The sequence below is a fragment of the Falco peregrinus genome, chromosome 6 (assembly GCF_023634155.1).
Source record: "Falco peregrinus isolate bFalPer1 chromosome 6, bFalPer1.pri, whole genome shotgun sequence".
NCBI lineage: Eukaryota > Metazoa > Chordata > Aves > Falconiformes > Falconidae > Falco > Falco peregrinus.
In genome coordinates, this window is record NC_073726.1 from 1,742,452 (window position 1) to 1,764,653 (window position 22,202).

General features: G+C 36.2%; 1 protein-coding gene across 1 annotated transcript in view; it reads right to left on the reverse strand.

Annotated features, from left to right (window-relative positions):
• Positions 1 to 22,202, reverse strand: part of COG5 (component of oligomeric golgi complex 5) — a 183,336-nt gene that overhangs the window by 86,920 nt on the left and 74,214 nt on the right. The window contains exon 7 of the mRNA XM_055808013.1: positions 19,645 to 19,775. Coding sequence (XP_055663988.1) covers positions 19,645 to 19,775 — 131 coding nt within the window. The remainder of the gene's footprint in view (positions 1 to 19,644; positions 19,776 to 22,202) is intronic.

Here is a 22,202-nt window from a genome sequence, read left to right on the forward strand (position 1 = left end):
TCACTGATTATATTAATTCAGGCTTATTTTCTTCAATGAATTAAATCCTCGTTCATGAGCCTCTTCCCCGGAGAGGAATCTGTTAGCAAAATATCCTAAGTAGTTGGCCTTTGTGTTCACCCCTGTGATTTAAAAAGGAGTATCACACAAAAGGGGGGGGGGGGGGGGGGGAAGGTTTTAAATGAAGACATGAAGTGCACAATCTGCACTGTATTCCAAAACTGTACCATTCTAAAATAACAGACAACAATTTCTTACTTTTTAGCAAACTTAAGACAAACTATGGCAAGAACTCCTATGATCTGATGTCAGCCAAAAATAAATTCTCCACTTGCCTTACTGACTTGTCCCCTTTCTCTAGGGAGGTGATGAATCTTTGTTCACTCTCTTTGTTTGCTGCCAGAGCACATAAGGCAGCATTGCAAAAGTTATGGTTTCTTACTGATCCTTTGAACTTTGCTTGTTGAATCACTGCATCAAGGAAAATGCTTGTGCATGTCTACATACAAAAATCTCACGGACAATAGTCTTTAACCTTCTGAAGGATGAAAGGATGATTTGATACTGCAAGAATAAATCCTAAAACACATCAACTTCTTCAGGCCTAAGTGTCACACAGTCCTATGCACCCATTCCGAATCAGCAATGAGAATTGAAAGAGTAACTCTAAGCCTGATCTACTATGGTGAACTATACAAAATATACAAGCCCTCATCCTTCATCCTGCAGTGATGATAATGATTGAACAATTCTTGTACTGAAGGATCTTGTTTTGGCTCAAGCATCAGTTAAATGCTGAATTTCATCAGTAGACTTTAAGATGACTCTTCAAGGAGATATAACTTAAACATGGATTTATGGTCTACAACTTAGTATGTATTTCATTAAGGAAAATGGAAAACAGCATTTTCAATGCTCAGCATTATTTCTACTACACATTTTAAGTCTTAACACTGCATTCCAAAGAGCTCAAGAGGGTACAAAATCAGCTGGACCTCAAGCAAAAAAAACCCTATAATTTGCATTTGTTCATTCAGATCCATTCTCTTTTATGACTACAGACAAAAGAAATACTTATTTTCCTACACTTCATTCAATGTCTGGTACATAACAAAATCAATCATCAAACTGTATGTTTAGCATACAGATTCTTAACTCTTGCAGAAATTTCTGACTTTACAGCTCCAAACAGTTGTGTCCAAGCTAATTGAACTGTAGGTTGTCCCTACACAAATTTGCTCATAATTCCTCACAACACCTCTGAACTTCGTGGAATTGTTCTGACACCTAACATTATATCCTTTTACAAAAACTCTAAATCAGGAACTTTATATAACTTTCTTAGGGGATAAATATTTGTTTGGGTCATCTGCAAGACAGAAGGCATAATTATGTTCAGGTGTTGTTCACTTGCATTTTCAAGCAAAAAAAGAGAGGAAAAAGGTTTTGTAATAGGAGATGACCTTTTCAGGGACTTGTATCAATATAAACTCAAATAGGCAGGATCAGGTTCCAACAGATTCCTAAAAGGGAAACATCTGGGCTAGTAATAGCTATTTCCTGTGACAATGTCATCTGGATGAACACTGTGACATGACTTATGTCATATACGAGCACACAGCTGAGGTTAATTTGCAGCAGTCAGCAAATGAGGATGAATTTTATATATGTATATATATGCATAAGCTGAAGTGCCTTTTAATGCATATTTTTCATGAGAACAGATTTGCTCAGAAGACATCTGTTTGAGAACCCAAGATTTCTCTGTTTATCTGGGCCCATTATGACAATTATTTATGAAAGGGAACCTACTGCACTAAGTACTGGGCAACTGCTATTAAATTCCTGAAAACCTTGAAAAATGTAAAAAAATCACTGCATTACTCAAGCTAATCTCTGTGCACTTAAGCTACAACCAAAAGTCATCTTTCATTGACCACTTGATACCACATATGCCAGCCAAGTCCTGGCGTTATGGGCATATCAAAGCATGACAAAGAGTTTTATTTTAAAATAATGCCATTGTTAAAATATTGTTATCTAACTTAATAAATTGTATAAGTAGTAAAGCAAAAGCAATTCACCTCCTGATAAAAATCCATTAACTTCCTCCAACCTAGCAAGTTGTCATATATAAGCATGCCTTCTTTTAAAGGTCATTAATGCCTGTGAAACAGGTAGTAAGCACTGAAATGCTGTTGAAGATCTGGAAAAAAAGTAAACTGCAGAGCATACAATACTCCCATGTCAACACCTTACCACAATAACACCATTTGGGTTTTTCAGTACTTTGCTATACCCAAGAGACAAAATACATATTGGCATGTCCTTGTTCCTAAATGCAGGCATATGTTGTCTAATATTCTAAGGAGCAAAGAAGTTACCAGTGGTTAACAATTTTTCTTTTAAAGTTTATTACAAAAAGGAGAGTAATGCAATTTTTACTACTCTCTTTTTGCATTTTTTGAGTTCTCTAGCATTACTGAGAAAGCAGAGCAATAGTAAATTAGTATTATGACCAAACATACTTTCTTTTTAAAGCTACCTGTACAAATAATTAACTGAAGCTCTTCATGACACAAAAGTATTGTCAAGCTTCTACAACTCACCAGTGATTTCACATTAATGTGAATGCGAATTAATGATGAAAATTAAAAGAAGCAAAGTTCGGTAGAATTTTCTTGAGACAGATTCCTGTACCTTTTCTGAGAAATAGTGACCTCTTCAGAGATTTTTCATATTTTAAAAGGAATTAGTGTCCATAAATGTCACACATTAAATTCCTGGAATTTACTTTTAAAATGTCACTATTTCAGAGACGTTCATTATTAGCATCTTCATTGCTGCTAGTGTTAATATTTAACAAATAATTTTCTTACTGTTGTGACTTTTGTAAGAAACAAGTCATAGAAGTTGCTTACTGAAACCTTCTGTTGGAAAACTATTCTATGACCTGGCTAGAAAACCGGAAAATCTAAAGGACTCCACTTTCTTTTCCCTGTATCAGTTACTGTCTTACATGCTTACATATGTTTTACTATCCTAACTTATTTGCCTTATAAACTACATAACCTTAATATTTTCAAGCTTTATTCTTGTGACAGTTTTTTTTAATATTCCTAAACTTTCTTGTGCTCTTTTCTGAAATTCTTCTAAACCCTATTACTGAGACAGATGAGTAGTTTTGAGTATTCTGAATTTGGCCATATTCCCAATTTATATAATTACATTTATATCTTCTACATGCCTTTATTTTGATTTTTTTTGAAAACTAGATGTATTTTCCCCAACATCATCTTCAGTAAGTTGAGAAGAGAAGAGAGGAGAGAGAAGAGAGAAAAGAGCAGCTTCTCAGCAACATCTTTATTTTTTTAAAATTGTTCCCTCAACTAGTAGAACCAGTATTTTTTGGTTTTGTGTTAGCTTTGTGCTTATTACAACCTTCAGAATGTGTTGCTGCTTATCGTACCTTTAGATAATCACTGGTAGAAAACTTTAACCTTCATTACTTATAGCACATTTCTCCCTGTAAAATGCACAAATTATGTAGGGATAGATACTCTCTAAAAATACAAAGTCTCAATTAGCAGGAAATCAGTTTTCTAAAATAGTTTAGAAGAGTCACAGCTATAAGTAGAGAGAAATTTTGCTGTCATGAGCTCAAGAAATGGACTATTTTGGTGCAAAGATTTCAAAGTCAAAGATTCAAACTCCTCTGAAAAAAAAGAAACAAACCCCAAGGAAAACTCTACCAGCTGCCCACGTCCCTTTTTGTAGGGACTATAGACAAGGCTCCATTCACAAATTTTGACCTGTGTGATTAGACAGAAAAAGCAGAAAAACAAGTAAATGTGACTTCAAGAATTCAGGGTGCAAATCACCCAGTAAGATGATGAGAATCACATAGCAACTGCCCACCCAATCCATTACCCAGCCTTCAAAGTGGTGACTTCCAGAAAACCAAAACAGAAAAGCTATAATGAGTCATGGCTACATCCCACAAGGTAACGTGAAACTCTTTTAGAAAGCACACACTTCCACATCCAATTTAAGAGCTGGTCAGAAACCGCTTTCAATTACGTGGATTTTTAAACAGTTCCAAAGTAGATGATGTTCCATCTTACTATTCCATCTGGCTATCAAAGAACCAGCTATAGTAGCCTACAAAAATGTCTGTTCCCACTTCTTAACTGGATGTGCCCAGCTACATACAGAAGTAAAACAGAACAAGAAGAATAATATGTTTACTAGCTAGCAAGGGGATCCATGCTTTTCATAAACACCTTATTACAGAAGTCTACTATACATTTACAGCTGATGTGTAACCCACCTTAGAAAATTTACCTCAGCTTCAGAATTGCCAAAAACTTATTTCCTTTAATCCATCTGATTTACAGGAGCTGTAATACATAAGCATTAATTCTGATCTTAGAATAACTGTCAGCAGCGGGGGCTGAAGAAGAAGAGAGCTCACTGAATCATAGCAAAATATATTAAGGAGTACTATTATTCTCCATGAATGATACAGGTTGTAAATGTTTTCATTATCCAAGTTGTAGTCCTTCAAGAACATATTTTACATTTAATGATTGCAAGTTTATTAATTATAGCATGCTCCACTAATTATGTCCAGAAAGTACCTACTTGAGCAAATTCCCAGAAACTCCAGTTGAAATCCAAACAAGACATTAAGGATTTAAAGTTTTCATATAACAAAGTCATTAACATTGGCAGTATTCTGAAATTAGCACCTCGTACACTACATTTCTGTTCTTCAAAACTGGACCATCATACAGGATTGTAGCATTATATAGTCTTATTGCTACAAAGTAGTAACTTATTTACATTTGACTGCACAGTTAAATTACCTTTTGATACGCACAAGGAAATTTTAATATGGTGCTAAATAATAGCCAAGATGGCTTTGTCAGAAACAACTCAGGCCAAACCACAGTAATTTATTTCTGTGACAGAAGAACATACCTTTGAATGGGAGATGTAATACGTTTTTGATTTGAAGCAAGGCTGACACTATTTTAAGTGACTTTCTCTTAGGTAAGTCAAGAAAACATGGTCTAGATTGAACTGCCATAAGATGGACATAAAGAATAAGGTGGGATAACCCCAGTTTTTTTACATGATTCGTTTCAAAACTGAAAGCGTATGACACTCAAACACCTGTGTCTCCCATTGTCTGTTCTAACTCTGCTACTATTCAACATTCTGACTTACAGACCTGAAAATGGCAGAAGAGATGACAGGATCAATAAAATTTGCAGATGACAATAAACCATCATGGCACACAACATCTACATGTGGAGAGGCTTAGAATTCACAAAGCAAAGACACTGTAGTCTGTACAAACGGAAATGTCGTATTAAGGTATATGGAATTCCACTCACAATCAACATAAGGCCTCCCTGGTTTAGAGGCATGTATTTAAAAAAAAAAGAAGGTATCTATGTCTTTCGTTAAAATATTAATACAGTGCCTGTATCACTAGTCTGTAATTTTATCTCAACTCACAGGGCCAAAAAAGGAGTATCTCTCAACATTACTGGCTGCTACAATATGCTTAGTGCCCCAGTCTAAGTTTCACATGTGATGCTGCTGCGTAACTGGATGCTATGCAAAATTGTAAACATGCTTACACTACAGTTTGTGCGAAAACTGCCTGTGACTTCAAAACAAGAACAATAATGATCCTCGGTGACAAAACTCAATAAATTCTCAGTTAAAGTAACATTCTTAACATGTACATACAATCACATACTGTGCCAGGTTTTCATGAATTCTGTGTCAAAGTCTCCACTTCTATGAACCTGCACAGCAGTTTTTGGCTACAAAAGAGAGTGCTAGTTGACGCCAGTGAACAGCTTGGTGTAATGCATGATACGAGGAAAATAACTAGAACTTTAACTTTCATTTAGTGCCCCTCACCCCCAAAAAAATCCCCACAAACCTACAATAGAAATGAACACTAAAAAATTATGACATATAATATTAGTTGTTTCATCTTGCTCAGAATCTGCACAGCAGTCGAATGAATGGCTACTACTTAGTGGTCAAGTTCTTCACTGACTCATGCTCTGGGCAAAATTACACCATCTTTAAGACAGAGGCCTACAAGATGGAAGGAAAATGGATTCTGAACTCTGAACCAAAACAGAAGTTAGCTTTGTCAGACCTCCTCTGAATACTCAGAGCCAAGGTAAAAAATTTCTGTATGTATGAAAGATTCAAAGGGATTGTTGACAGAGAACCTTATCTAAAATGGCTTTAGGAAAACTACTGCAATTACAATTCAATTCCTCATCCATTATTAAAATTCAACTGTTATCCCCCTAGTATCTTCCCTTGTTTGAATTACACTAACTGTGAACTTAACTACCATGAAATATAAATAAGGCCACATTGTGTTATGCAAAACAAAGATGCAAACATTCCTTATAGAAATTGGAATGCATAATAGTATTATGTGTGAAAAACATGACAGTGTTTTAGAATGTTTAGTACTTTTACCTTGGGCACGTTGTATTTGCTAGTACAATCTTCAAGGAAACAAACAACCAAAAAGAATTAATCACTTGTTCATAAAAAGTGTATACAGACACAGTGGAAAGTCTTTACAGGAGGAGTTTAGTGTCCAAGAAAAATTTTATGTAGGTACATTTTTTTATCAAAATGTACGATTAAGTTCTCTCCTCCATATAGAACAATCAAGGCACAATGTATAAGGTACTTCGAGTGCAGGGAAAAAGACTTCAGCTATAGACTAAAGAACTAATCTAAGATCTGATTTTTAGTTGAAGTTAACAACCTAATATTTTTTAAAAGTTCTTATCGCTTTCTAGAAATAGGGAAAAAAGCTATGCTAAAACTTACCTTCTCTGACAAGAAAATCCCAAAGTTGTCCTATAAAATTGTAAGATTTCTGAATAGAGAACATAAAATGTAAATATAGATCTGTTTATAAACAAATTTTCATTTTAAAATATGCATGAGATCAATTTTCAGATGTTCACAGGCCAGAGTATTATTTCAATGATCCCCTTTATTTTTGCAGCTTTGCTGTGTCAACTACCTCAAAAGAAAGACTACTTTATTTACATGGCTATACAATTTCTTTCGAAACCCAAGACTGGTCAGTCCAATAAAAGTTACCAAGTTATCAAATCCCTTGCTTTAGAATTTAATTTGCAGCTGGTAACAGTTATTCTTCTTCACACCTTACAGTTCACCATCTAATGAATTTAAGTCTGTGTCCAGCACTACACAGGTCAGACTACATGAGCACAAGTGGAAGCCTGTGAATACATTAATTTTATGATTTCTTCATAACCTGCACTGAAGCAACATAAACTTGACATGGTGATGCTTTCCCACTGTGCCATATATGAGAGCACCGTCAAGAGGTCTCCATGAAGAATGCTACTTGCTACTAAGAAGAAAGATATCCTTGGTCATGAGGTAGGTTAAATGTAATTCTAAGGTGTGATAGAAGTGCTGATGCTAAATGAAGGGGAGTGAATTTTCTAAATGTATGAAATAATGGCCTGTAGCAACACAGCAAGTGAAAAAGTCTTCAGTATGTAGAAAGGCTGTATTTATTTGCAGAGGACTTTGAAACTCAGATTCCTAGTTAGCATTTTAAAAGGGGATAAAACAAGAGTCAAGTAAAAAGAAAGACAGAATGAAAAGGACCTCCCACATTAACATCTCCTTAGGCAGAAAAAAAAATCCGCAGCAAAAAGCAACTGAATAACATTAATGTCATACCCAAAGTTTCTATTAAGTGATACATATGTGCTTCAGGAACGTGGTTTTCAATATGCGGTACCCAAAAAACCAAGAGTAATAATAAATAAGGACTGATCTAGATCTGAATTTAGGAAAATTCTTCATCTAACATTAATAACAAAGAACAAGGTGATTTAGGCTTTCCTCAAGTAAGTTGGTGCTGACATCCCATTAACTGCAAGGATAGTAACACTAAGCATTAACAGCCAAATCTTCTACAATACTGACCAAGTACTGCAAGACAACCACATTTTTTTGGACAAGAAATCAATAGGATTTCACAACAAGTCTCCAGGGAAAGAGTAAAACCTGTGGTGCAGGAGAACATATGGCACCCTCCCATCCTCCTTGCTGGTAACGCCTACTTTGGCACACATTCCTCCCTGAATACATATACATTTTAGCTTTGCTCATATACAGTGCTGGAGGAGGGAGGGGGAAAGACTGAGCGCAGTTCATCTTCCAGCTTCCCTTCTTCCACCCCAGGAAGGAAGGAGTTGCACACAAAAAAGCACCATCTGAGCTTTGGAGAGCAAATACATATCAGCACCCAATAACCATTGTTACATGTATGCTTCATGATCAAAGGGAGCTGAATGAAAATAGCAACATGCTGCGCATCTAGGTTGCGGCACGGGCACATGTTTCCGTGCTTACTCAAGACCAACAGGCAGCAGAAGCAGTACACACTTCAGCAATCAGAGTACAAGGCACACACTTTGGCATGAACTAATTCTGGCTAGATTAAACAAAACACTATCATAGCCATCTTTGCTACTACATTATCTCTATTATGCTGTGAAGATGCTACCTAAAACACGGGCTTCTAGAACATATGCTCAGGTACTTCCTGAGTAGGCCTTTTTTCCCAGCAGTATTCACCAAGGAATTAATTCACTGCAACTTGCTGAGTTATAAAGCCTTTCACTCTGGAAAACACACCACATATGGGGCAAAACCGTATCTCTGAAAATGAATTGGGCAGACCTGCAAAAATCTGCAGATTTGGATCTCTGGCATGAGATGTCTTCAAAAATTACTATGACCTCCTTTCTTCTGCAGTTCCAACATGTTTGTCCAACAGAAATGATGGACCTGCCTCAGAATTTAGATTACCAACTGTTCAAGTCATTGCTCAATCGTCACCTTATTGTACATAAAGAAATACCACACTTTGTTGAAGAGCTTGTAGAGTTGCTACCAAAATTCTTGGAAGTTCATTTAATGAAAACTTGAGGAATTTTATCATATCTAACTGGGTCAAGTTAGAAACATAAGATACAAATTTAACTGTAGCAGCGTAACAAAGTATTTATTAATATCACCGTGAGATAGATATAGATATATTAAAAACCCTGCATGGCAGCAAAACCAAAATCTCGCTTTTTTTGTTGTTTTTATAACATAAAGCTGCATTTTATGCTATTCGTCGCAGTTGTCTGGTGGTGGGGTTTTTTTTAATGCAGATGAGCAAACATAAGGCAGCGTCTTGTCAGTAGAAAAACAGTAAAGGAAAAAATGACAGTTAGTGATGGATTCTCTGGGAAGGGTACTGAAAGAGGTCATGGCACAAAAACAGTTGTGGAAAATCAGACAGTTTTCAGTTAATAAAGTTAAGGAACTTTAAGGACTAAACTATTTTCAGTTACATATGAATAGCAGGCACAGTTGCAGTAATATGATTGTTTACTTAAGTTAATTCTACCTCTTCCCAAATAATTTTAAGATCTAAAAAAAAAAGACAACAGTTCCCAATTATGTATTAGAATTTCAGCCAAAACCATTACTAAACACTTATATTACCGTACGCATCCCATTAATTTTACATGAATTATTGAAGACTGATTAAATATGCATGTGTCTACCCAAGCAGGTATTTCACCACAATGCAGTCTCCTGCATTCTGCTATTTTCAATATTTGCTTAAAGTCAGTGCTTTTTAGCCAATGTCTCATATCAACTAATTATGAATTCCTTACACCACGGCATACTACCTGCCACTGAGGGAAAGGAAAAGAGAAGACTGTTTCATGCTTCGCTTCATTTGCTACTGACAACATCTCGCTGGGACTGCCTGCTTTGCAGTTTGATGACAACTACTCTGCGGAACATGTGTCCAGCAGACATGCAATTAATAATCAAGAGCACTAACAGATGATCAACAAGAAACATCACTCTCTCGGCCAAGCCACACAAACCCCCAAACCAACACCTCCTCCAGCAGGGTGTGAGGGACGCCAACAGCAAAGGAGGCAGCAGTTCCCCGCTTAGCTGTGCTCCCCTGAGCCACGGGGTGATCTGCAGGAGCATTCCAGACACAAATACAGGTGTCTGAGGTGGCAGGTTCAGCTGGGGTAATAGTTTGAAAATCAGTATAGCTATGACAGCAAGATGGCTGAGGTGGTGAGGGGACTTCTTAATCTGGATGCTTTTGAAGGCATTGAGGCCTAGGGAAATGGAAGTATAATGGTATCCAGCTGAAAGATAAGAGGAAGATAGGACAGTGGTATGCCCTAATCCTGAACACATACTTGCCTAGGTACTGTGACAGAAGCTGCTGTCATTGCCATCACCTCAGTGGAGGCAGTCAGGCAATCCAAATCTGGGAAACAACGATGGCTTCATTTCTCAGTTCTCTGCCTTAATATGATTTGAAGCAAAAAAATAATCCAAAGGACAAGGGGAAAAAAATGTTCTTTAACCTGGACCTAGTTAAATTTGAAGGTTTTGTTGAAACCATAACCTGAACCTATAGTCCCTAATACACTGTGACAAAATGTCTCCCGATACTGCCACCCCACGGAATGAAAAACCTGTGCATTTTGTTTGTTTTACAAAAAGACACCTTGTAACTTCGATATCTGGTGCATAATAATCTTTCAACTTTATAAGCACCAAACCCGACCCTGAATACTACAGAAGTTTATCAGAAGGAAGAGAGTCAAATGCAGGTGAGGGCTCTGCCTGGCTACATGGCCACCTACCTGTCCCAGAGCTGGGAAGGTAAACTCCTCGCAAGAGCTGCTGATCAGGAAAGGCAGCTGACAGAAGGTGAGGGTCCCTTAGATGCCTGGTTAGCTAGTCCTCTGCCCTCACTCCCACACCCAGAAACTTTCTGCTGGACATAATTTAAAGAACTAAAAGTTGCATTCATTTTACAATGCTTATTCTACTTTAACTGCAATATATTTCAAAAGGTAAGATATTACTGGGTGAGAAAATAGAAGCTTCATGATCTATTTAAGAAAAAAATGTTATTTTCACAGGGGAATAAAAAAGCATTTTCATGAAACACCACCTGTTTAAAAGGGGTGAGTTTTGCCTAATCGTTAAAGCACAGAAACTTGCAAAATCAAACACTTTTTTAAGAACCTTCCTGCTTACTCCTTGTCATTTACAACTTCTCTATACTTACCCACCTGTGGAAAGAGATTTGCTAATAGCTGCCTAAACCATCTACTATCAGTTTGAGAGGAATTTTCTAAAAGAAGCTGCAAAAGTAGAAACCAGAACATTAATAAAAGAGGATCCATATTCAGAAAGTAACATGTGACATGGGGTTCTCTGCACATTTACAACAGTAAATTATACTCTAACACTGAGCAGGAAAGCCCTAGACATCACTTTTATTTGAAAACCCTTCTATTTTCAAAATGTTGCTATTAAACTTGCCCACACGTGGCAATAACTACAGCTCTCATTAGTCTTCTAATGGTAGCTGAAAATAATCTCGGAATAGAGATATTCGAAAAAGTTACTATTTCAACTACATTAGCACAGTGTAACTCCATTCACAGACCAAAAACCTGTTGCACTGAAAAGAGAAACTATCACAAGATGATTGCTACTTCTTCCTCATTTTGCTTCTTTTCACTTTTTTTCTTTTTTGCTTTCAGTACCATCCTGATTTCCACATACGAAATGTTTTAAAGAGCAAGTATCTTAAATACCGGCGTTACAACATATGGAAAGAGCCTAAGTACTGAGCAGTCAATCACATGCTATCATTTTGACGTGCATTCACGATGCCTCAGGTTACAGGCACTTAGATTCCTAATGGTTTGTTACCAAGGCCTCCATATTTTCCCGTTGCATCAGTACTGGAGTTACATACCCATTAATCTCAAAGAGATACTCTTTAAACCTTGTTGATGTTTTTACACTCAAAGCTTATCTTCTCTGATTTAGCAACATGACCTGTTAAGAAAGAGCCATCAAACATCTAATAAAACAAGTACTACTACAGCTAGCATGTTTCCTTCCCTGTTCTTGGATTATCACCTGTTGTCGTAGTCACCTATATAACACACTATATATTCCACCAAAGTTTTGCTGATATTTTCTTTCTGGCTACATGAAGTTTTCTTGTGCTGTACAAATGCTTCCAATGAGAAAATATACCTATATGGTGTAACACAGTGAGATGAAACAATGGCTGGAGATTAAATTTAGAGATGACCAACATGACCGATTTTTTTTCTGTTGTTGCAAAACTTTTAAAGAGGCATTAACATACTGGAATAATTAATGGTTTGCCTTTTCCTAAGGATTTGAAAATATTTTTTTGCACCTGAATAATAAAACACAGAGCTAACACCTAAAAAATTATGCACAGAAACACCTTAAAGCATTTTTATTTTTATTATTGTTGTTGTTACTACTGCTACTAAACACATTTTAGTGTGTTATGCCAATATTCCACCTTCCTTTTTTTATGCACATTTTTAGCCCTTACATGCAGAGGTTGCAAGCTGCAAAATAAAAGTGAACTATATTGAAGCCAGACATTCATTTTAGCTATTCCAAGATTCAAAACATTCTATCATCTGTTCCTATGGAAACTGAAAGGATATTCTAGGTTATATCAGTATCAGCCGATTATGTTGCAGAGAAATCTGTGGTTTATTTTAATCCATGGTTCAGAGGTATAAATTCATGCTTAGTGTTTAGCTTGGTGATTCTGAATTACTGAAGCACAGTTAACACTTCAGTTCCATTAGAGTATACTTAAAAATAAAATGAACTCTTTTCAGACCAGAATAGTAAAAGGAAAATTGCATAAGGTTTTGTTAATCCCCATGAAGTTCACCATTTAGATGCAAGATATAACTAACACATACTTGGAGGGTATTTTTTGGTTGTTAGATGAGCCGTACATTGCTATATCAAATCTTAACAGAATAATTAAAGGAAGAAATAATTTAGATTTATCAAGAACTCCTTCAGTAGTGCCATGCAGCAGATGGCCAGATGAAGGAATATGATTTAGCAAGTTAACAAGATCACAAAAACCATAACCATAATATCGAAGATTAAAAATAAAATCGAATAATGCAATGTATGTTTCTGAGACAAAGAAACTTAAAAATTAGGATAGAGTAAAACTTATAAAGATTATATAAACACAAAGTGAAAATTCTCTATATGCATACAGAACTACTGTAAAAGAAAAAACAGAAACAGTATAAGCTAATAGGAATTTAATTAAACAGACTCAAATGCCATTGTGATCTTTTACAACAAAAGCCAATATGACAGCTATAACATGTTGAAATAAGTCTCTGTCTACATTAGAATTACAAAAACCAGTAAAATGGGTGGCTAATGTGAATTTAAATAAAAAGCTTTGGATCTCATCCCGTGTCTTCACGAAGCAAAACTTGATGATTTGAAGTTAACTATAGCTAACACCCTCACCATATGCCAAAAGTAGCAAACAGGTTCGAATTTTCCTTTTTACAGATAATTCTTCAGTCTTGTTACTCTAGATTCAAGTAATTGACTTCAAACTGAATAATCAAAAATGCCTTCCATTTCTATAGCATATCGTAGTCAATCACTTTATTATGAAATAGCTGTCTCAGTCTAGTTTCCATCAGGATGTCCTCCAGGGAATCAAGACTGTGAAATAATAAGGAAACACAGCTTCTACTGCCTGAAATGTACTGTATTGGTTACATTTTTGACAGTGATGAGGTTAACTTCCAAACTCTAGCTTTCAAAGTAGAAATAAAACGTTGAGGGCAGGGGGGAACACGACACCCAAACCCAAACTAAATAAATAAATTCAGGGGCAAGGGGGGAAGCTATGAAGCAATGACTACTCTTTGACTTAAAAAAAAAAAAAGTGTACTCTGGATAGCATTTCAACTCTTGTTTTTTCCAGACTTTTTATGAGGGTAACCAACAGTAGTATATGGATAATGGGCTGTGTGCCAAATTGGAGGGGTTCTTTTCTCATATTTTTCTACTTTACTTGCGATTATAATGATCATTCTGCAATTATGCATACCAACACAGTTACGCACATGTACAAAATGAGAATCCATTTCATTAACATTCTGAAGTACATAAAGGCTTATATTTAAAAGGCATGACAACACATCATAGCTAATACTGAAAAGCAGCAAACAGCAGGCAAAATCATCTGGAAGATAAAATTTTTCTTTTGACTAGCGCAGTACATCAGTGTGAACAACATGGCCCAAACTAAACGAACTCAAGATAAACACTCAGAGGCCCACTACAAAGCTGTGGGGCACACAAAGTGACCTTCTCCTTCGACATTAGACTTGTTCTACAGTCAAGCATCTCTCCACAGAGCCAAGAACTTCAGACAGTATATTCCTACAGTTTCACAGCACATTTTACTATCAAGCATTCAAATCTGAAGATGACACTAAACTAGCAAAAACTAGCCAGCATACTGTGATTTACAATGAAGTGTTAAAATACCATAAACTAGTGTAGAAAAAAGGATGTTTCAGTGAAACATATACTCTTGCTGAAGTACACAAGATTGCAAATGAGAAACTCAAGATCAAGTAGTGCTGCAAAAGCCATCCATGCATTTGGCAGTAGTAAGTACAAGTAACTCAAGAAAGCAACGTTATCATATTTTTGCAAGTTTCACCAAAAAAACGTGAAAAATGGAGCTCAGTGCCAGTCACTCTTAGTATCTGAATATCTCAAACACCACCAAGTGCATTTGCACAACTGGAAAACGCTGTTACAGGATAATAAAGAACATGTATTGTTTATGATCCCTGACATCAGATTAAACACTGCCCTACGAAGGATTTCAAATTAATTTCACTGATTTTGCCATAACATTGCAAGATGTACTACGTAAGCATCTATCTTAGGGAACCCTGAACTGAGATAAATCGAGAAACTTCTGGATAATGACCTCCAGATAACTGGTTAATTATGCAGATATTTCATCCTCCCATCACTTTAATCAGGCACTAAATAGCATTAGTCAAGAACAATTATGCATAAACAGCTAGTTAAGAATTTTTTTGATGTAAAAAATGTACTTGTTCCAGAGACGACAGCTTAGGGGAAAGTTCAGTATGAAAAGAATGCAAAACAGAACAATTCACCAAAAAAAATCAAGTGAGTTACAATATGAAAATTCAAAATGCCCCCAAATATGCTCAAAGTGACACCAGTATAAAGATGTTACACTGAAATTAATTCTGACATTTTTGTTCAGATTGTACTTTTTACACAGTTAACCTACATATACAAATCCAGCATTTGAACATCTTGCAGAAGCAGAGTTTAGGACTTACTTCTGTTGGGGGTTTTTCCCCCCTCTTCTTTATTCTATGAGGTTATAATTGGTAAAGCTCTTCATTTGGAAAAAATAACAAACTATGTATTAAAAAAACCTGCAGACAATTTAACATTCATTTGGACAAAGGGTAGTTATTAAGCTCACACTTATGTTTTGCTTTCTCTGACATGACCAGGAAACTTCACAACATGATCACCAGAACAATTTCAGTGAATTATCAGTGAATTTAATTCTCTCCGGATTCATGCTAGGCAGGAAAATAAATTTGCCCACCCCTTAAACAAAGGAAACTGGGTGACAAACATCACATAATTTATCCAAAACCTTTCTTTAAAAAAGTAGTCAGACACCTATAGATCACTCCAGGAGACAAAGGAGAAAAATTTTCACTGTCTGTGGTCAAAGATACAGAATGTTTCTGTAACACACAGAAGGAAAAACTGCGTTTAAGGCGCAAACCCAAGGAAATCTGAGATCTACTCTCACCTCCACACCACGTCTTGTTTGACCTAAATGGATATTTTAATCAATCTTTAATAACACCATAGTCCTCACCACTTACATCCTAACTAATTACTGAAGTTTATATCAATAAAGTCAAAAGCAAGAGCATTTCACACATATATGAGAACATACAAGCAAAAATCCATCCTTCATATGCAGAGGAGACCCAGAACAGTTGTTAAAGCAGTGAACCTGGCTCAGAAACAGGGGTACCCTCTTCAGAGCAGTGAAGATGGAGGAGATGGAAACGTACCTCTTTTCTGCACACACATGACCTGGCTCCTAATGCTACCAACACTATCATTACCAGATGGAACTAAGTTTGGGCATCCCTGGCTGTAAGGGAAAGTCCTGCACTAAACATGACAATACATAGCAGAAAGGGTTTGAAGCATGAACTAAGTTGCAGAGGAAGTTTATTCTTTGTAAGTATAGCAGACAACACTGTCTGGCAAAACGGCCCTACCTGGAATCAAGCTGTGGCGATCTTAACAAATTTCTCCTGTTGTGAGTAATTTCTTATTACTCACGATCTGCTTTACACAATATACTGCTGTTGAATAAAGGGGTGAAGTGGTGTCAAGAGCAAATTAGATTCTTCTGCCTAGGGTTCATCCTGTGAGCAAAAGAAATACCGGGGATGCTTCAGGCAAGTTGCAAGACAGATATATACCTCTATTTTTCTTTTTAAAACAGAAAAGGTTGCTGTCTCTTCTCTTTGAATGGTGACTTTAATAGAGTTCTTGATGTATCTCTGTTAAAGCAGCCTCTCCTGCTTTCTATACTATCTGCCACTAACCTGCTTACAGCTTGAAGGAAAGCCAGCAAGGAGTTTAGGAATAAACGGTAAGGTCAGGGTTTCAATCCATTTTCTTGATACTGTTCTGTGGGCCATGAAAGAGCATCAGTCTGTGCTATGTACACTAGGAGTGCATAACAAAGCATACACAACAATAAAAAACCTGCCCGTAGCCACTGGTACCCCTGCTTGATTGGGTTTGCTATTACTGGTATTACATTTCAACAATATTTGTATTACTTGTCAACAAGAGCAAAGCTGGCTTGCTCTTTCTAAAAGGATTAGGAAGACAAGCATGGTTAACAGCTTTATGAAAGCCTGTTATGTCTAGACACATTGACCTACACTTCTAGTTTATACCCAGATGGCAGCATTAAAGATACTGCCATGAATATGACGGAGGAAGCCTTCACGTCTGAAATGGTCAGTGGCTAATGCCACACTTCCAAAGGAAGAGGGAAAGAGAGATTTCATTTCTTCTGAGAAATGTACAAATGCTACACTGATGAACATACAATAAGAATGGGAATTACAATGCAGAGAAAAAGACAATGTATCACTTACAGGTTAAGTATCTGCTTTCACGTGCTACTGCTGACAGTTACTTGGGAGAATCTGGGCACACCTCATTTTTTATTTAATGGCGTGTAAGTCACATGCTAATCAAAGTTAGAAAACAGTTTCTTACCTAAACAAAGGAGATAGATCAAAATGTTGCAAGGGGCAATTTAAACTTTTTACCTCTATTCTTGTTAAGTTCTAGCAGCATCTCTGAAAAAAAAGCTGAATTCTACAGAAGACATTCACCAAATTCTAATGACTTCTGCTTAAAAGTTTTAAACTTAATAGTTTTACTTTTTTATGTTTCCACTTCCTGCTTCTCTTACAGGTAGACACTGAAATACTCTAAAATGGAGATGTAAGACTGACTTTCTTCTTAAGGTACTGTTGAGAAACACTAGATGAAATACAGAAAGAGAGCTTGCTGTTGTGTAGGCAGTTGATCTTGTATATTATTTACACAGCAGATCAAAACAAAGGTGAAAACTAAAACTGCAATTGCAAATATGAATATCAAATAACTGAAGAACCACCTGCACAAATAAAGATGCAGTGCTATTCTCAAAGGTACAGACTGGCTACCAGAATAGAAACTAGCAGGAAGACAGCCCACCTGAGGAATTCTGTAGTACAAAACACAGAGGAAGAGATTAAGATCCCATGTCCTCTTATGGGAAATCTCAGGGCTTGGAAGGTATAAACATCAATCAGTTTGTCAATAAAACACACAGCTACAATAATAAGAATCAGACATACCATCCTGCTAGACATATTCAAAATTCTAGTTTTCTTAGGCAATGCCTGCATGCATATTTTCTAAAGCACACACTATTTTTCCAACATCAAATCCACGAATCATATCCAAAAACAAAACTGTGAAGCATAATCCAACACCTCTTCATGAAAACATCCCCACTTCTGATATGACTAAGCACTAATAATGTTCTTCCAAACAATCTTCCATTGGCTGGAAACAGGCCTCTGGCTAAAGCACAACAGGCATATACTTTAATAATCTCTTGATTACCTGGATACAGCCTGGAACACCTAATAAATCTATCTATTTTTCAAGTGGAGTGGGATTGATTTCCCCTGGGTTTCTTTGTCAGTTCCGTTTTAGTACTTAATATGAAGAGAAAATTATCAGAGAAGGTCAAATCCGACATGAAAAACTAGGAGGACTACACACTGATGAAGACTTTTGCTACATTTACAATAAATGTCCACCTGCTTTTTCTTAGGCCCTATCATCGTTCAGTCTTTATTTAATATTGCATATGCTTCATAGCTTGTAACAAGCTTAATCATAGCTTGGCAACATGCTCAAATTGCCAGAAGTTTCAACATTTGAATAGTAATCAAGTAAAAAATGGGGTGGTTTTTTTATACCATTTTGCTATCAATAAATAGTCAAAGGTATTCACCACAATCATGACTTCTTACTGCAGGAAATAACTTGAAATGAGAGGTCTAAATAAAACTTTGAGACACAGATAATTTTAATCCTCAATTATCTAACCAAGCCAATTTAATGAAGAGATTTTCCATTCTGTATATGTCCTATTTTCATGTCAACTTTCAATAGTATAAACAAATGCCATATTGACTTACAGGTAAATTTAACCATTGGTAACAAACAGCATAAAAATCTTGTTCTAATCCTCTTTGTTCTCTAATTTAAAACCCAAATTTGATAGGAATTTGTACTTTGTCCTCTTACCGTTGTAAAGGGGATTTAATATATTTTTTAAAAAAGAACAATAAAAAATATACACAAAAGAACATGATTTTTTTAAAAAGGCCAGAAGACAGCACTAATGATATTACAAGTAGTTAAATAATAGATGTAGCCAGGTTAAAAATGTAGATAATTGTATTTAGTATGGATGAATGTAATTATACATGTTCATTTTGATATTCCCTACGGGGATTATTTACCTCAAAGTTCAAAATGCCCTTTAAAGTTTTAATGTCAAATCTTTTAAATCATTTCAATATATTACTGTATAGCTAAAATGTAGAAATCTTACAGTTTTAAGAAACAGAATTTTTGAGATTTACCTATAAAGCTTGGCAATATTGGCAATGTAGTATACTGTGCTTAATGCAAAGTCCTATCAAACATCAAGCTTTTATCACTTTAACACTTTTAATATGTGTTTAGAGTTAAACTACTCATATCAGTATCAGATCCTGCAAAATTTTATTCTTGCAAATATTTTACAAGGCCAGTTTTGTCAATTTCTTTGGATATTCTCAAGCGTGAAAATTTCTCATGTTAAGACTTTATTCATGTTTAAACTCTATTACACAGAGCTACGCAAAATGAAGGAAATCAAGCTCCGAGCACTTTTACACTTCACTTTTGAAAGGAAATAAAGAAGAAAGTGTATTTTACCTGAGTCTCCACGCCTTGCTCAAGCAACCTTTTAGCCTGATTTTCCACCTCAAGGCGAGCTCTTGCAATAAAAAGCAGATCATTTTCAATTACTTCTATTCCAGAGAGATCTATCCCTTGAGAAAGGTAATCTATAAAAGCAACAAAACATTGATAACCATGACATAGGATAATGGAACATTTTAAACATCCTGAAACATTTAAAAGTTAGTTCCAAGGGACATTTTTGCATGTAACATCTGACAACAGAGTATGTCAGAGTAATGTATTATACCAGAAAAACTGAAAATCAGAAGATTATTACTCAAGAAAACCTGGATATTTAATACACTGAATTTAGTTCACCACACTTCTCCAGACCCAGACACTGCTGAAGAGGTGCACAGCATGAGTTCCAAGAACTCCAGAATCTCAGTCACAGGGCAGGAAGTCATCTCCTTGTCCCAAAGGATTAACAAGATAATTAAACTTCTCTAACCAGATGTCTGAATATTGAATAACCATGATTTGCTCTAAGATCTGAAAATCCAGATGTATTACTGGTTTACAGATTCAGATTATACTTCATATATTTAAATCACACTTCTAAACATTTGGAATCAAACACAGAAGAACGGCAACAAAAGAAAACAATCTCCCCCCCATTTTTAATCACAGAAACATCACAAAACTTATCATCAAGGAAACCACCATCAGCAGAGCCTCTATAGATTACTGGGCTGGACTGGCATCTGTAGCAAGAAAATCTATTCAAACTCAACTTTTGTCACTGGCTATGCAGATTTGGCCAATTCACCTTTCACTAACAGCCACTTAGTAATGAGAGCACTCCAGCAAGTAAAAAACCCAACATTTGATCTCCCTCTATCAAAGGAGGTTTGAATCTGTGATATTTCTCCCAGACACATTAACTTTCTTTTTTTTAATTCCTGTGCTTTGGACTATTTAGGCTTTTCACATTGGACAATTTCAAATATAAAAGACAACCCAGGGCATAAACCCAAGGCTTTCACACTCCCTGAGGTCCCCGAGTTCTGTGTTCCCTCCAGTTGGCTCTTTGCCTGATCTTGCATGCCTGACCTAACTATTGACCTGTCTTTGAAAGAAGGGCTGGAGGATGCCTCTTCCCAAATGTCTTTGATTTCTTAGTCACACTCACTTGGGACTCAGAACTGCATGTTCAATTTCCTTCAGGCTAATGAAAACCTATAGTTTAGATTGGGCTAGAACTCAAATCATTCAAATGCTATGCAATTACACCCACAGTTATCGTATATTTTTGCAAATCAAACTGACTATGGCCACTGCTCTGAAATCCACATTCCCAGAATATGAAAAGCATGATCTGAGAACACCTACTGCTTTAGGCTCTTCCAAGAACAGACACACCTCTCCACTTAAAACTCTGAATTACAACATAAATTAGGTGGGAACTGGATGATTAAATTTATAAAATGAACACTTCTGAACATGTCTGGGTGCATTAGATTAGACCTGCAGAGAAATGTAAAAGCAGCCTGGGAAGGTACCCAGTGAACCTGAAGAACCTTCAAAGTTAACAAAGCCTCTCTTTTTTTTGCCTTGCCCCCCCCCCTCCTTTTTTGTCTTTCTAGATTTAAATCATCCCAATTCCTGATGTCAAGGTAGCCTAGACCTTGACACTACTGCCTATCTCCAAGATAATGCAGAACTAAGAACTAGTCTCATTTACACATTTTTCAGCATTTTGCTCAATCAAATCAGGTCATCCACCGCTTCTTTTGAAAGAACCAATAAAACTAACAAAATTATGGCCAAGGCATTTCAGCCAGTGTCAGATACTTCCTTCATAAGACAATGTTCCACTATTTCCATTTATAGCCAGCCCACTACGACTTCCTAATAAAGTTATCTTCTTCTTATGCCCCCCAGTAAGTTTCTTAAAGCACAGACTTGAATTCCAACTAAGCAAACAGAACTTTTAAATCTTTACCAAATAACCTTTCACTTTCATAGTCAATTATTTTTGTTTATTCACAATAAACTAATTTAAGCCTCAAATCAATTTTAGCAACCACATGGTCACAACTGAATGCAACATTTCAAGTGAATTACTTCACAGCTATGCAGAGAATATCCTCGTACCTGCATATGAAAAACACTGCATAAGAAACTAAAGCAGAAAGTTTAGAGAAATACTGCATTAAAGCTTAGTAAGGCACAAAGGAAATCAGTTCTCTTAACAGTACAGTATGGCAAATAGGTTTTAATCTAACTAAGAAAAGACCTGCAAATGCTTTGTCTGTATGCATTTGTTTAAAAATGGATCAGAGAATTCAAAGGACAGCCAAGCAGCAGGACAGCACACCTCATGCTGCACAGGCTATTAATGAAGCCCTATAGGCAGGCATGCTTGCAAAGCTGCTTTTGCCAGGGGCTACAACAGCCACGCTTACCCAGTTACTTCTCTGCAACTTTTTGCTGTGACTAAGCTGCATACCTACAGGTGGCTTTCCACATAAACCTATTAAAACTAGTATTAAACTCCCACTAACTTCAATTACTGACTTCAATGAGTA